Source organism: Prionailurus bengalensis, chromosome X (genome assembly GCF_016509475.1).
Source record: "Prionailurus bengalensis isolate Pbe53 chromosome X, Fcat_Pben_1.1_paternal_pri, whole genome shotgun sequence".
Classification (NCBI taxonomy): Eukaryota; Metazoa; Chordata; class Mammalia; order Carnivora; family Felidae; genus Prionailurus; species Prionailurus bengalensis.
Window position 1 is genome coordinate 111,757 of NC_057361.1, and position 13,031 is coordinate 124,787.

At 62.6% G+C, this 13,031-nt stretch overlaps 1 protein-coding gene across 1 annotated transcript; it reads right to left on the reverse strand.

Moving 5' to 3' along the window:
• Positions 1-2,580: 2,580 nt before the first annotated feature.
• LOC122477707 (putative GTP-binding protein 6) lies at positions 2,581-12,156 on the reverse strand. Its single transcript, XM_043571023.1, is given in 13 exon segments — positions 2,581-2,913; positions 2,915-2,951; positions 3,305-3,457; positions 3,850-3,998; positions 6,597-6,671; positions 6,673-6,806; positions 8,633-8,713; positions 8,716-8,790; positions 9,716-9,783; positions 10,128-10,258; positions 10,414-10,484; positions 11,052-11,372; positions 12,153-12,156. Coding segments are annotated over 13 exon segments (1,401 nt in total). The 3' UTR covers positions 2,581-2,811.
• Between the last annotated feature and the right edge of the window lie 875 nt (positions 12,157-13,031).

A 13,031-nucleotide genomic window follows, 5' to 3' on the forward strand; every position in this document is an offset into this window, starting at 1 on the left:
AACTTAAAATCCTGGGTCAAACCTTTCAGTTTTCTGGTATTTTAAGTCTCTTCATGTGGACATGAAGCAAAGGTTCTGTACTTTATTCATTTTTTTTAATGTTTATTTATTTTTGAGAGAGAGAAGACAGAGTGTGAGCAGAGGAGGGGCAGAGAGAGGCGGGGGGGAGACACAGAATCCGAAGCAGGCTCCAGGCTCCGAGCTGTCAGTACAGAGCCCTATGTGGGGCTCGAACCCACGAACCGTGAGATCATGACCCCAGCAAAGTCAGCTGCTTAACCAACTGAGCCACCCAGGCGTCCCTATTTACTTTTAATTTAATTTAACTTCATTTAATTTTATTTTACTTCATTTTGTTATTTTTTATTTATTTTGTTCTACAGTCTTAAAAATTTTTTTTTCTTTACATTTATTTTTGAGAGAGAGAGAGAGAGAGAGCATGAGCGGGGGAGAGGCAGAGAGAGAGGGAGACACAGAATCCCAAGCAGGCTCCAGGCTCCGAGAGCTGTCAGCACAGAACCCGACGAGGGGCTCCAACTCAGGAACCATGAGATCATGACCTGAGCCGAAGTCGGACGCTCAACAGACTAAGCCACCCAGGTGCCCCGCGTACTTTATTTTTTTTTAAGATGTTATTTTGGGGCTCCTGGGTGGCCCAGTTAAGCATCAGACTTTTGATTTTGGCTCAGGTCATGATGCCAGGGTTGTGGGACTGACCTTGTGTTGGTCTCTGCATGGAGAGTGGACCCTGCTTGAGATTCTCTCTCTGCCCCCTCCCTGGCTTGTGTTCTCCCTCTCTCTCTCTCCCTCTCTCTCTCCCAGAAAGAAATGAAGAGAGAGAGAGAGAGAAAAGAGAGAAAGAAAAAAGAGAGAGAGAAAGAAAGAAAGAAGGCTGAAAGTAAATAGAAAATACTAGCCCAAAGAAAGCTAGTGGGTCTCTATAAATAACAAACAAAAGGGACACCTGGGTGGCTCAGTCGGTTAAGCGTCCGACTTCAGCTCAGGTCATGATCTCGCAGTTTGTGGGTTCGAGCCCCGCGTCGGGCTCTGCGCTGACAGCTCAGAGCCTGGAGCCTGTTTCAGATTCTGTGTCTCCCTCTCTCTCTGACCCTCCTCAGTTCATGCTCTATCTCTCTCTGTTTCAAAAATAAACGTTTAAAAAAAATTATTTTTTTAAATAAAAATAAAAAATAAAAATGCTTATTTATCCAAAGCAGGCTCCAGGCTCCGAGCTGTCAGCAGAGCTGACCTGGGGCTCGAACCCACGAGTCGTGAGATCATGCCCTGAGCCGAAGTCGGATACGTGACTGAGCCACGGAGCCGTCCCCCGCCCATACCCAAAGATGAGTGTCTGAGCCTTGTGTATTTGAGGGACGCACTCTGTCAGAAGGATGTGCCTGGCAGGTGCTGTGGTGGCTGCGTGTGTGGACCACGAGCCCACGGGAAAGGAGGCCGTGTGGTTCGGGTGTGTGCACTGCCCTGTGGCTGCTGGATAAACGTCGGCGGAGTGAAGTACCATCAGGTGACGGTGTCTCCGGGTCACTCAAACCCGTACTTGGCCCTTCCCATGTCAGAATTGGGGTGTGGGCACCTCGGGGGTCGGCCGTGCCCGGGCCCCCTTCTTGGGGTGACTGCCTGCCTCCCAGCACATGGGCGTGTTCTCAGGGCCCGGCTGCTCGCAGCACAGTGGACCGGGCCTTGGGAGGGGAGAGGCCCATCCGTGGACAGAGGGGTCCTGGGGAAGCCTGGGTGCTCGTGGGGCAGGGAGGGGCGGTCTTGTACCTGGTCCCCTTGGTGGGAAGACCGACGCCTTCTGTCCGGGGTCCCTCCCCCCCATGTCCCTGATCTTCCCTCCTGGGCCCCTGAGCCCCTCCCCCAACCCCCCCATGCAGGACCCCGAGCCACCCCCCCAACCCTCTCTCACAGGCCCCCGAGTGCCAGCCACCTCCTCATCATGCTTGTAAGCACGCAGTTGGGCGTCAGGACACTGTGGCTCTGGGCCTTGGGGTGGGGCCTCTGGGACACTGGGGTGGGTGGCTGTGAGGAGGAGAGTGAGGGACCAGAGGTCTGACCCACCCGCACCCCCTCCTTGTGTCTCCTGCATGGGGAGGTGCTGCGGTGGTGAGAACAGTCGGGGGCTGGAAGGGGGCGGCCCTGGTGTGGGTCCCAGGCAGAGAGCCAGGCTGCAGGGCCCCAGGGAAGAGTGGGCACACACCGGGGGCGGGCAGACCGGGCGGGACCTTGGGGGCTGGGGGCGGCCCGCGCAGCACACTCCCCTGCCCACTGCGGTCTCTTCGGGGTTGGCCAGTCTCCTGGCTTCAGGCTGGGCTGGGCTGCTCTGTCCACACCTCTGCCCCGTCCCCTTGTTTCTCCTTGACCTGTGTGTGCCCGCAAAGGCCTCAGGGTCGTCGGGAGACAGTCCTCATTGCCGGGACACTGCGGTGGGGAACAGGGAGGTCTGGCAGCCCTGAGTTTATGGGGACCAGCACCCGGGAAGCCCCAAGTGGCTCCTCCCACCCCTGCCACACTGGCAGGACCGTGTGCCTGGCGGCCGGCCCTCGGAAGACTCAGCAAGGCTGGTTTACAGACACAAGAGCAGAGCTTTTAATATCCTGTAGCTGGAACAGCGTGGAAGGCAACTCATGCTCAGGTCACAAGCACGTCCCCGCGGAGTCACCCTGAGACCTGACCTTTGACTTCTGGCCGCAGGGGGGCGGCCACCAGCCTTCCGGGCCCAGCAGGGAGCAAGGCGCCCGAGGGGGCGGGCAGGACGCCCCGAGGCAGTGCTGAGGCCACACAGCCTCCGCTCCCTCACTGGCTGGCTGACTCCGGGAAGAGCTTCCGGAACTTGCTGTAGGCAGAGCTGCTGATGACGACCCTGACGTCGGCCGCCCCGGCCTCGGGGATCACGTCACGTCACGTCCTGCACCGTCGCCTCCTGGTGCAGCCAGCTGAGGAAGTGAGCAAGGGACACGTCTGTGAGGCGGGCGAGGACCCCAAAGGACTATGTTCCCAGGAACTCGTCCCAGGCAGAGCGCCGTCCCACAGAACGCTACCCCTGGAGCCCGTCCCCTGTCCCCGAAGAGCCCTGTCCCCCAACCGCACACCGCCTTGCTGTCACTGGTGGGGGACTTACTGTAACGAACCACCCCCCTGCATGCCTGTCAGCTCAAGGAGGCCGCTTGCCCCGCAGGCCAAGTCATTAACCCAGATTCGCTGCAGACGCGTCAGACACCCGGCACCTGCCCCGCGTGCCGGTGCTCTGCCCGGCCCTTCCTACACCTGCTTGGCCAGCCCCACGCACCTCAGCTGTGCCCCCGCCAGCCGGACTCGGAGCGTGAGGACCTGTCTCCCTGTGGCTCTCAGGACGGCGTCCTCCAGCCGGGCCCTCAGCTCCGGGAGCCCGTGTCCCAGGAGGGCGGACACGGCCACGGCCTGGGATCCTGACGGGCTGTACCTGCGTCGGGGCGGCGGGCAGACCCCACTCAGCCCGGGGAACACCGAGCGGGGGTCCCCAAGAAGCCCACGGGGCCTGAACTGTGACTGTGTCAGACGGTCCCAGGAGAGGACGCGGCCCCGCTGGACAGGGACACAGGGACGGAGAAAACCATAAGGCTGCGGTGACACAGGGGGGGCCTGTGGGGGTAAGGGGTTCAGAACATGCAACCCAGTGCCACATCCGGGACAAGGGCGCTGGGACCGCCCCTTTCCCTCCCGGGACCAGCAGGGGGCGCTGCGCGGAAAGCCGCGGGGCAGGCGGCGAGGGGCGGCCACAGGTCACCGGGCCGCGTCTCCAGTACGTGCGGGAATGAGGTCCGGGGGGAGGGGGGCAGGCCGGGGTCCACTCACCCGGGCACCAGGTCGACCTTGTTATGAACTTCCAGCACGGAGTCCAGCAGCGGGGCGGGCAGGCGCAGGCCCCGCAGGGCGGCCAGGACGGTGGCTTTCTGCAGCTCCGTCTCGGGGTGGCTCACGTCTCTCACGTGCACGACCAGATCCTGGGGAGCAGACGGGCCCCGTGCTGGGGACGGGGTTCCGGGGGGCACACCGGAGGACCCGCGCCGGCCGGGGGCTCTCACGGGCACCGCACGGTGGGGTGGGAGCGGGAGCGGGAGCCGGCCCGGCCCCCTGGCGGTCCCCTGCCCCGGTCGCGGTGGGAGGCTCCCCGAGACCAGAGCTGGCCCGGGGCCCACCCAGTGCCCCCTGCTCGGGGGTCCAGCCCCGGCCAGGCCGCCGCCCTCCACGTGGCCGGGGGCCCTGGGCGGCTCCCGCACCAAAGGCAGCAGGCACGCACCTTCGGCCTCAGGTAGGCCCCCGACCGCCACCGGGTGCCTTGCTCATCATCCGCGGAACCCTGAGTCCGCATGACTCCAAATTTTAAAGGTCGCCTCTTACTACGTTTAAGTATCTTTACAGGTAGGTGACCCATGCACAATTGGGAAAACGCGGGCATCTGACTGGTGCAGCGCTTTCGGCTGGGGTCATGACCTCACGGTTGGTGGGTTCAAGCCCCACCTCGGGCTCGGGCCCACAGCCTGGAGCCCGCTTGGGATCCTCTCTCTCCCTCTCTCCCAAGATACATGAAAAAGAATTTGGAAAATGCAGCAAGAAGAAAGAGCTGCCTGTAATTCTGCCCCTGGGAACAGGCACCGCCCACATTCCAGAATGTTCACTTCCGGGTTTTAGATGCGCTTAAAATTAAACAACAACAAAAAAAATGTTTTACTTCAGAAACGTTCCAGATTTTCTGGAAATATGGCAGAGGGGGCACGTGGCCCTCACCTTGCTGCCGCAGCCAACGTTAGTCATGACGTGTGCCACAAGGCGGGGGTGACCCCGGGGCGCACTTGTGACGACCCTCTAGGCTCTGTCCCGAGTCAGTGGTCTCTCCTTTTCCGTCCTGGACACCACTCAGGACACTTGTCACATTGCCGGACACCTGTCCTTGGCCCCTCTGAGCCCCGACCACATTGAGCACCGCGCGGGCATTTTGTGGGACGCCCTGTAGCTGAGATCGGCCTGGTTCATTCTCCTGTTCACACCACGGTTCCGGGTTTGGGGGCAAGACCACAGAGAGCGTGCCCTGAGTCCCCGCGGCCACAGCTGCGCACCCAGGTGACCTGAGGGCTGAGGGGCAGGCGCCTGGTCGCCCTGGACAGCGGTTCCACCTCCTTCTGTGAATTAGTCTTCAAAGGGGTCACCGGACAGGGCTCAGTCTCAGGGTGGCTTAGGTGCCACCTTCCTGAGGGTGTGTGTGTCCGGAGACCTGGCCCCCGGGTTGTGTGTCGTGTGAGGGGACCCGGTCCCCAAGGCTGTGTCATGTGAGAGGGGACCCGGTCCCCAAGGCTGTGTCGTGTGAGAGGGGACCCGGTCCCCAAGGCTGTGTCGTGTGAGGGGACCCGGTCCCCAAGGCTGTGTCGCGTGTGAGGGGACCCGGTCCCCAAGGCTGTGTCGTGTGAGGGGACCCGGTCCCCAAGGCTGTGTCGTGTGAGAGGGGACCCGGTCCCCAAGGCTGTGTCATGTGAGAGGGGACCCGGTCCCCAAGGCTGTGTCGTGTGAGGGGACCCGGTCCCCAAGGCTGTGTCGTGTGAGAGGGGACCCGGTCCCCAAGGCTGTGTCGTGTGAGAGGGGACCCGGTCCCCAAGGCTGTGTCGTGTGAGAGGGGACCCGGTCCCCAAGGCTGTTGTCGTGTGTGAGGGAACCCGGTCCCCAAGGTTGTGTCACATGTGAGTGGATCTGGCCCCCAAGCTGTGTCACGTTTGAGGGACTTCGCCCCCACGTTGTATTGTGCAAGAGGGAATCCTGCCCCCAGGTTGTGTCACGTATGAGGGCACCTGCTACCCAGGGTTATGTCGTGTGTGAAGGTCCCAGATCCCTATGTTGTGTCACGTGTGAGGGGACCCAGTCCCCAAGGCTGTGTCATGTGAGAGGGGACCCGGTCCCCAAGGCTGTGTCGTGTGAGAGGGGACCCGGTCCCCAAGGCTGTGTCGTGTGAGGGGACCCGGTCCCCAAGGCTGTGTCGCGTGTGAGGGGACCCGGTCCCCAAGGCTGTGTCGTGTGAGGGGACCCGGTCCCCAAGGCTGTGTCGTGTGAGAGGGGACCCGGTCCCCAAGGCTGTGTCGTGTGAGAGGGGACCCGGTCCCCAAGGCTGTGTCGTGTGAGGGGACCCGGTCCCCAAGGCTGTGTTGTGTGAGAGGGGACCCGGTCCCCAAGGCTGTGTTGTGTGAGAGGGGACCCGGTCCCCAAGGCTGTGTCGTGTGTGAGGGGACCCGGTCCCCAAGGCTGTTGTCGTGTGTGAGGGAACCCGGTCCCCAAGGTTGTGTCACATGTGAGTGGATCTGGCCCCCAAGCTGTGTCATGTTTGAGGGACTTCGCCCCCACGTTGTATTGTGCAAGAGGGAATCCTGCCCCCAGGTTGTGTCACATATGAGGGCACCTGCTACCCAGGGTTATGTCGTGTGTGAAGGTCCCAGATCCCTATGTTGTGTCACGTGTGAGGGGACCCGGTCCCCAAGGCTGTGTCGTGTGAGGGGACCGGGCCCCAGGTTACACAGCTGTTTTAGGTAATTTGGCCTCTGGGATCATCCCACACTCACTGAATGAGCCACGTCTTCCAGGGTGGCGGAGAAGGACTCGATCAGGCTGTGGGGCAGCTGGGAGAGGAAGCCGACAGGTGTCCATGTAGATGACGGCCACGCGGGAGGGCAGCCACCCCGCGTGGGCTGTGACGTCCAGTGTCGCAAACAGCCGATCCTGGGGCCGGACGGCGTCGTCACCTGTCAGGGCCTTGATCAGCGTGGTTTTTCCTGGAAGGTGGGTCACAGGGGACGCGCTGTGTGAGAGGCCCCCTCACCACACGTGTCCCACCTTGGCAGCAGTCGAACCCACGTGCATCTGGCCGAGGCGGCGGCCACGCGTTGTGAGGTCTCTGAGCTCCTAGTCTCCGCCCTGTGTGGTCAGAGACCCTGCCGTTCTCCGTCACGCTTGCAGCCCAGAGGGCCGGGGCCCAGGGTACGAGTGCCCATACGCAGGACGGCGGTGGTGCGGACGGGGTGGTGACGGCCGAGGGGGTGAGGGCACCCGTGCACACAAGGATAGTACAGACCCGGCGGTCACGTTTGTGCACGTGTGGGGGACACGTGATTGGCATCTACGTACACGAGGCAGGTTCTCCGCGTGTCTGAGATGCAGTAGGTGTCTGCGTGGCGGAAAGGTGATGGTGTAGACGGGGGCCGTGGTGCCTATGGGGCATGTGTGTTGTCTGCGAGGTGGGCTGGGTGCCTGTGTAGACAGAGTGCTGGTGGTGGAGTTGAGGTATGTGTATAAGGCGGACCGGATGTTGGTGTAGACGGAGTGATGATGGAGTGGGGTGGGTACACTGTGTGTGAGGTAGGCTGGGCGTCTGTGTAGACAGAGTGATGATGGAGTGGGGCGGGTACAGTGTGTGTGACGTAGGCTGGGCGTCTGCGTAGACGGGGCGGTGGTGAAATCGGTGTGTGTGTGTGGGGGGTGGACGGGGGTGACAGCGTTAATGGAGTGTGGCGGTGTAGACAGGCAGGAGCTGTATGTGTCTGCAATGGCCCCAGAGGACGTCCCCTCCACTCAGCCTTCCTGCAAGAATGCGCCCGTGTGTGTGCCTGACACCTGTGTTCAGGGCCACGCCAGCACCACGCCAGCTCATGGACATTACTGGTGGCCACTGGCTTCAGCCCGCCCCACAGGTGAATGAGGAGATGACCCGGTAGGGCGGCCCCACCTGGACACACAGGTGCCCTCACCACACAGGTCCCGGGGCACAGACTCCTCTGTGCTGGTGAGCCACGGGCCGCGGGCGTAACCTAGCAGTACTGAGTTCGGTAGCCTCGGCGGAGCTCCAGAAGCTCGGTGCTGACGCCGCCGTGCGGACGCACTCGCCGTTTCCCACAGGGTGAGAGCCTGTATCTAGCCAAGCGGGGATTCTCTGCAGCTGCGGTGCCCCCGCACTTTCTGTTCCAGGTTTTGTGGGAAGTTCCCTCCCTCCTTGAGGACAGGGAGCTGGTGGCGTGAGGCTGGCGGGGACCTCACGCTGGCAGGGGAGTGGACCTCGCGCAGCCCGGCACCCGCTGGCGGACCGGACCCCGACGGTGGGGAAGTCGCACCTGCCGTTGTCTCCCTTTACCGAGCACAGCCGTGAGCTCAGGGCTTCGGGACGAAGGAGACCCGAGGTTCCGTGTCCTGCAGACGATCGCGCTGAGCGCACACGTTAAGCTAAACCCCGAGCCCTGTGGTGAGGTCCTACTGCGCACAGTCTGAACCGCTTTTATCTTTCTACGGGCCTGCCCACCATGAATGGCCTTAACACCGTCACCCTTCTGTCTCTCTCTCAGTCTCAACACACCTGTAAGAGAGGGGAGTGCAGTCCGCTGTCCAGCACTCGATGACCACGCTGCTGACCTGACGGGGCACCCGCCGTGGGCCCTGCAAATGCCCCAGGGACGTGAGCCACGCTTTCCACCTGTTCTCATCATCCGTCGGCCCTCTGAATCCCAGGGCCTTGTTGCGTTGGCGAGCGGTCTCTCCCCAAATGCACTAGCAGGGTGGGGGGGGGGGGCGGTGGACCCCCCCCCCCAGGGGCTCCCAGAACTTCTCTCACCGCAGTTTGTGTATCCCACCATGGAGACCACAGGAAACTCCCGCCGTCTGCGCTGCCTTCCCAGGAGATGCCTTTTCTCCGAAGTCTGTCCAGCGCCTTCCGAATCTTCAGCTCCTTGTCCTTCAGCAGGCGCCGTTGCACCTGCACGAGCGATTCTCCTACAAACCCCCAACACGGCGAGTCGGTGAGCACACTCACAAAGACGTGAAGAGCACAGTGAGCCACGCGGGTCCCTGTGTGCGTTGTGGACAGGCATTCTGCCCCTGGGACCCCCCGCCCCCCGCCGGCCTGCTCTTCCACACTGCCCCAGCACCTTCCTGTCTGACAGATGGCTTCACCCAGTGGAGGGTGGCCTCGCCTCCGGACTTCTGCCCTCTGAGGTCACCTGGGCTCCCCTTTATTTGGGAGTAAGGGAGAGCCTCAGAAGGACAGCCCCCATGATATCCAGAGCCCCCCTGAGCGGTGCCCCAAAGACACAGCTACATCCTGACCCCTGGGACCCGTGAACGGGAACTCATTTCGGAATATGGTCTGGGCGCATATAACTGGTGAGGGATCTGAGGGGTCATCCTGGATCAGTGTGGCCCTAAATCCAAAGACAAATGTCTGCATAACATAAGAGAAGACAGAGGAGAAGCCGTGTGAAGACGTGAAGACCCATGTGGGAGGGACGCAGGCCACGAGCCCAGGGACGCCTGGAGCCCCAGAAGCTGCAAGAGGCAGGAAGGACCCTCCCCTGGAGCCTCTGGAGGGAGCACGGCCCTGCCACTTGGATCTCAGTGGCCCTGCCCACCCCCCCTGACCCGATCTCAGCGGCCCTGCCCCCACCCCACCCCCCAGATCTCAGACTTCCGGTCTCCAGAGCTGACAGAGTAGATTCCTGAGGTTTTAAGGCTCTGGCTTGTGGTCCTTCATTGCAGCCACCCCAGCAGACCACGTAGATATTCTAGTTTGTGTGAATGGGACCATGTACGAGGTCACATGCAGCCCCACTGGGATCTTTCAGCGCTGCTGTCCCCTTCCTAAGGGTGGCCGCCGTGACATACCCCCTTCTGAGCACGCGGTGACAAGACCTCACGTTACCTGACCCCATGATGTAGCGTGAGCCTCCTCCCCGTCCATCCAGGCGGGTGGTGCTGCTCAGGTGGGACCTGCCGTGGAAAGGGGGCGTCTCAGTAGACAGGGTGAGACGTCCGTGCCCATCTAGGGGGAGCGCGCCAGGTGACAGCACACAGACCGAGGGTGACATGAGAACTCGGGGTGGAGAGAGCGAGGCAGGGGGTCTTTCCTCCTGCCTGGATCTTCACCGTCACGGAAGGTGGGGGGGGGCCCACAGCGGGGTGACCTGTCCGGGTAGGCACGCTGCTTGGACAGGAGCCTGGCAGGCCTCGTCCGGGAGGGCACGGCCCGCCCTGCCTTCCGTCTTCACCGCACCCCAGGCAACGGGTCGGACACCCCACTACGCGAGCCGCGAGAGCTGGGGTGTGCCCCGAACCTGAGAAGGGGGAGCTCAGCCAGCGCCACCTGCAGCCGGGCCTCCTTCGTCCGGGCGTTGCAGCGGAAGATGGAAAGAACAACGGTGAATCGGTCAAACACCTGCACGCCCCAGGCGGCCTCCAGTTCTTTCTGGAAACGGAGGGAGGGAGTGAGGGCATCTGCAGCGGTGTCTCGGGTGAAGGGGGCCGCCGAGAAGGCGTCGGCGATTGATCCCGGGGCCTCCTCCGTCTGACCCGACTCCCTCCGCCCCGGAGCGTGGGAAGCACCCAGAGACTCCCGCGTACCTTGGTGGGCGGGGCCATCCTCTCCACATTCAGAAAGACCGCGGTGATTTCTGGCAACGCTCTGATTTTCTCTGAGGAAAAGAGAAGGTTCGGTCGGACGTCAGGGCTCCATGGGGTCTGTCGTGGGGCCGACCCTGGGCTCAGGCTGGCTGTGGTCACCGGGTACCCCTCGACTCCCTGAGTGCGTATTTGGGAAGTCGGTGTGTGAGGCAGGGGAGGGGAGGACCGGGGTCCCTTCGGGGGTCGTGGGTCTTGCACACGCAGGTGACACGACCCCACGGGGTCTGAATGGCTCCATGACCTGTGGTGACAGAGCCGGGCGGTGAGCACCCCCTCAGCGTATCTCCGCAGGGCTCGCCGCTCTGAAGTGTGACACCCCCGGGGGTCCCTGGAAGGCAGGGTTCACACACAGCACCCTGTCTGCGGGGAGGGCCGGGCTGGGGTCCCGGGGCCGGTTTCCACCGGACTCTGAATTGCCCTGACGGCCCCACTGGGCACAGTTCAGGTTGCGATCAGGGCACGGAGGCGTTTTGGACGTCTGATCCAAGTTCCCGTGAGGACGCCCTCTACTCGGCCCAGACGGCGAGAGCCCCACCGTTCCTGCTCCAGGAGGAAGAGAGCCAAGGAGCAGGGCCCACCTGTCAGGTGCCGCAGGGTCCCTCTGCTGAACGGGACCTTCCCGTCGGGTGTTCTGGCGGGCACCACCATCCTTTCCACCACCGACCAGCGGTCCAGCGTGTGGACCAGAGATTCCGCCTCCGCCACCTGCCGGTCAGCTTCGGGGAGACACAGGGCCAGGGTGAGGGACACACCCCTGCGAGGTCGGCCCCGGGGCCCCGTGCTCCCCAGCTCGGATGGCTGCCCGCACGGCGGCACAGAGGTCCGGACGCAGCACCCAGGTAGGCACCTGGTCCGAAACACAGCTGTGTGCCTCCAGGCCCAGACCGTTGCAGCCTCCGCTCACGCTGGATGCCGGGGGCTGGGCAGATAACGGGACGTGGGCTCGGTGAGGCCCCCACGGTCTGTCGTGACCCAGCGGACAGCGGGTCTCGTGACGGAGCCCAGGAACTGGCTACGTTCATTGCCTGCAGGGTGGGCTGTGAGCCCCCGCTTAGGCAGGGAGTGGGGCGCTGGTGCCGGTGGGTCCTGGGGCTTGGAGTCCTGACTGCTGCCGACAGGGCCGAGGGGGGCTCAGGGCTCTGTGACACGGAGGCCAGCGTGCTGGGTCCCACCCCTGTGACACTTGTACTAAGCGCCCGCTGTGCCCCAGTGCGGTCTGCCCTCTCCCGGCGGCTGCCTTGGAGCACAGTGTCCTCAGGTTCCCCTGACGGACCTCGCTGGTCCTCCTCACCTCGCCCCTCTGGGTGGGGTCCCCCGATTCGACTCTTTAACCGTCACACGTGGGGCATCGGCAATGAAACCTGAGGACACTTGTGTATTCACAGTTCACATGCATGGGCTCACTCACAACTGGACCCTGCTCGCAGCACTACGGAGGCTTCTGCCACCCCTCACCTCCCCACCCCTGCACCACAACTCCCCACCCCTGCCCCACACCTCCCTCCCCGCCCCACACCTCCCTACCCTGCCCCATACCTCCCCTCCCCATACCTTGCTACCCCCTGCCCACACCTCCCCTCCCCTCCCCCTCCTCTCCCCATACCTCCCCACCCCTGCCAAATACCTCTTCACTCCACACCTCCGCACCCCTGTCCCACAAACTCCCCTCCCTTGCCCACCCATGCCCCACACCTCCCCTCTCCCACCCCACACCTCCTCAGCCCCCACCCCACACCTCCCCTCCCCTGACCCACATCTCAGCACCCCTCCCCTCCCCCCTCCACACCTCCCCTCCCCTCCCCTTCCCACCCCTGCCCCACACCTCCCCACCCCTGCCCCACATCTCCCCTCTCCTGCCCCACACCTCCCCTCCCTGCCCCATACCTCCCACCCCTGCCCCACCCCTCCTCTCCCTTGCCCACCCCTGCCCCACCCCTCCCCTCCCCTTCCTCACACCTCTGTACCCCTGTGCCACACCTCCCCACCCCTGCCCCACCCCTCCCCTCCCCTGCCCCACACCTCCCCAGCCCCTGCCCCACACCTCCCCTCCCTGCCCCACACCTCCTCTCCCCTGCCTCACACCTCGGCACCACACCACTGAAGACCAGTTGACACCACTTCCTTGTTCCCCATCTATCACATCCGGCCATTAGGAGAAAATTACAGGGTATACTGACAGGTGACAAACGTGATGTAAAGACACAGAGCAGCATCAGAGCCATGGAATATGGCAGGAATGCTGGAATTATCGGACCAGGAACTTACAACAACTATGAGTCATATGCTAAGGGCTCTGACAGATAAAGGAGCTGGCACGCAAGGACAGATGGGCAACGTAAGCAGACAGATGGAAATTCGAAGAAAGAGCCAAACAGAAATGCTGGCTGTCACAAACACTCCAACGGAAAGGAAGAATCCGCTGATGGGCTTATGAGTGGGCCGGGCAAAGCCAAGGAATGAATCTCTAAGCTTGAAGACAGGACTAGAGTCGTGATGAAGAAATTCCGACTGTGAACGACATAGAGAAACTGAGAAGTCAAGCCACAGACTAGAAGAAA